The following is a 2,808-nucleotide window of genomic DNA, read 5'->3' on the forward strand; positions in this document are numbered from 1 at the left end:
ATTAAACACAGTGAGTATTTGATTTAAAAAGATCCCCCCTCTTAAAAAAAGCAAAAGAAAAGCTGCCCTTTTCCTTCATCATTACATGCATCAGAATCTAAAAATGTGCCTTTAAAATAATTTTTAAAACACACCTGCTAAAAACACAAGTTCTGCACTACAGGTGAAGCTTTACTTCACATTTTACTTAACCTTGTTTTTCAAGTCCAAGTTTGTTTCTTGTTAAAATAAAAACCTTTGTTATGGTAATATTTTTTATTATTTACTACAGTAAATAGATGATGTACAGGAGAAGGAAAACAGCAGGTAAAACTTAGTTATCAGTGGAGAATGTGACCTCAGTTTTGTTACACAAAGAATGACATTTGCTCACAGGTGGCTCAAAGGTCCCACCGAAATACAGGACAATCTCCCATAAACTTTAATGGGAGCTGAGTTTGGGTCCTTTGACATGAAACTTCTCTACGCTATTTGCCAGAAGAAACTGCTATATGAAAAGAAGGCTCAACTTTCAGCATGATTCAGACTAAGTTGTTGTTTGTTTTTTTTTAAACAATCTATACTGTCAGAGGCTGAAACACTGACTGGCATTTTATTTTATTCCAGATTTCCAGCAAATCTATTTTTAAAACTCATGTCAGCAAGATGTTCCATGACACAGTTTGCATCTTTTTCTAAAGACTATTTTAAAAGATTACCTTTCCCTGAAAGTTAAAAATACAATGAAAACAAACTTTGATTTCAAAAGAAATTACATGACCAACAGTAAATGCACAGTGAACCACAACTGCCTGCTCTTACTTTAAAGAAGGCAAAATGTTTTTTTAAAGTATCCATCAATGTTTGGATTTGTTACTCAGAGAACTTTGTATAATTAAAAGAAACAAATACAGAACTTCCTTTTAACCAGTGCTGAAAACTGACTAATTGCAGAACCCTCTGCTTACATCTATATGATGTGAAATGGAACAGTGATTACTATATTAAAATAGATCCTGAGACTCTCAGTTGCTAATACTGCTGAAAAAATGCTCCAAATAAAATAAAAATCACTTATCTGCTAAATAATCATGCAGATTTAAGGAAAAATGCTTTTGCGTTCAAAGACCCAGATGTTTGAAAAGACACAGTTTACAAGTCTCTGCACAAGTTATGAAATGTTGCATAATGAGCTTAGGTAAAGATCTCAATTTGTCAATCACATACTTTGGTAGGGTCCTCCACTGGCCTTATGTCATTGATGTATCTATTATTAAGGCCAGCACAATAATACAAGCTGCTGTGCTTAACTGCATTGCAAGATAGTTATCGTCTATTCAATAGCATCTTCTTCAGTATATCAGCCTTATGTATAAGTAGCTACCATGTAGTACGGAAGACTGGGTGTTTCAGCAGCTCCCTTGATGGGGGTCTGTCCTGAGGTTGAAGTTCTAAACACCGAAGAGCCACATCTTTCAAACCAGGAGACAGATGTGAAGGGATTGATGGAGCAGTAGTTGCACTAGCAATCTGAACAAAGGGAAAATTACTTTTTTTAGACATCAGTGATTCTTAAGCCCCCTCTCCTACCCCCAAAACCTTCAACAAGCTAATAATTTTCAGCTGACTAGTTATATTATGAGCTTTTATCCACTTAGCGTATTTCCTATTGTAGTTTGAAGATTACATTACTGCTTCCATTTTATAAAATGGGTCTTAGGTTCCCTTTATGCTTCTTTCCCCAATAACGTATGCTCTATTGCTTTTCAGTCTACCTCTCTCCTTGCACTTTTCTCTAAATTTTCCTTACAGCAAAGATTCTGCAGTAACCATCTGCTAAGCAGGCCATAAAAGCTCTCATGCCACACTTACAGGTATTCTTTAGTCTAATACTTGCAATGACTGTTAACTAGCATGATGTAAGCAAACATTGAGATATATTAAGCTGAACAATGTTACGTTATGATATGTTAAGTTGGGTGAGCTCTCTTGCATTGTCTTACCATATTTCTGCTACCACCCCAAAGGGCAATCTTTCTCAGACAGAAGCAGATCACTCCCAACCAAATTACTTTTATCTTCTCTAGATCAAATTAAGCAATATTGAGAACACTAGGGTGGCACCACCAGATTCACAAACACAGAACCAAGACAATTACATCTCTTATAAGCAATTTGTACCTAATTAGAACATATTTGAATACCACTGTGCTAGTTCTGTTTTGTGGAAACACTTTCTTCACTCATGCTAGTGAAGATGCTAATCACTTTCTTCACTTGTGGCAGTATTTTCTTTATTCATGCCCACAGTTCAACTAGATTTTTAGTATTAAATATACTAAAGGGAAACATTGCACCCATTTTTAAAAAGGGTAGAAAGGAGGACCCTGGGAACTACTGACCTGTCAGCCTCACCTCTGTGCCTGGGAAGATCCCGGAACAGATCCTCCTAGAAGCTATGCTAAGGCACATGGAGGACAGGGAGGTGATTCGAGACAGCCAGCATGGCTTCACCAAGGGCAAGTCTTGCCTGGCCAACCTAGTGGCCTTCTATGATGGAGTGACTACATCAGTGGACAAGGGAAGAGCTATGGATGTCGTCTCTGGACTTCTGTAAGGCCTTTGACATGGTCCCCCACAACATCCTTCTCTCTAAATTGGAGAGATATGGATTTGATGGGTGGACTGTTTGGTGGATGAGGAATTGGTTGGATGGTCACATCCAGAGGGTAGTGGTCAAAGGCTCAATGTCCACATGGAGATTGGTGACGAGTGGTGTCCCTTAGGGGTCCACACTGGGACCAGTACTGTTCAATATCTTCATCAATG

General features: G+C 37.9%; 1 protein-coding gene across 1 annotated transcript in view; it reads right to left on the reverse strand.

Moving 5' to 3' along the window:
- Positions 1–592: 592 nt before the first annotated feature.
- Positions 593–2,808, reverse strand: part of LOC104287132 (mitogen-activated protein kinase kinase kinase 1-like) — a 30,743-nt gene continuing 28,527 nt past the window's right edge. Inside the window, exon 19 of the mRNA XM_009885797.1 lies at positions 593–1,509. Within this exon, the coding sequence (XP_009884099.1) occupies positions 1,360–1,509 (150 nt within the window). The 3' untranslated portion in view covers positions 593–1,359. The remainder of the gene's footprint in view (positions 1,510–2,808) is intronic.

Source organism: Charadrius vociferus, unplaced genomic scaffold, assembly GCF_000708025.1.
Source record: "Charadrius vociferus isolate BGI_N301 unplaced genomic scaffold, ASM70802v2 scaffold685, whole genome shotgun sequence".
Classification (NCBI taxonomy): Eukaryota; Metazoa; Chordata; class Aves; order Charadriiformes; family Charadriidae; genus Charadrius; species Charadrius vociferus.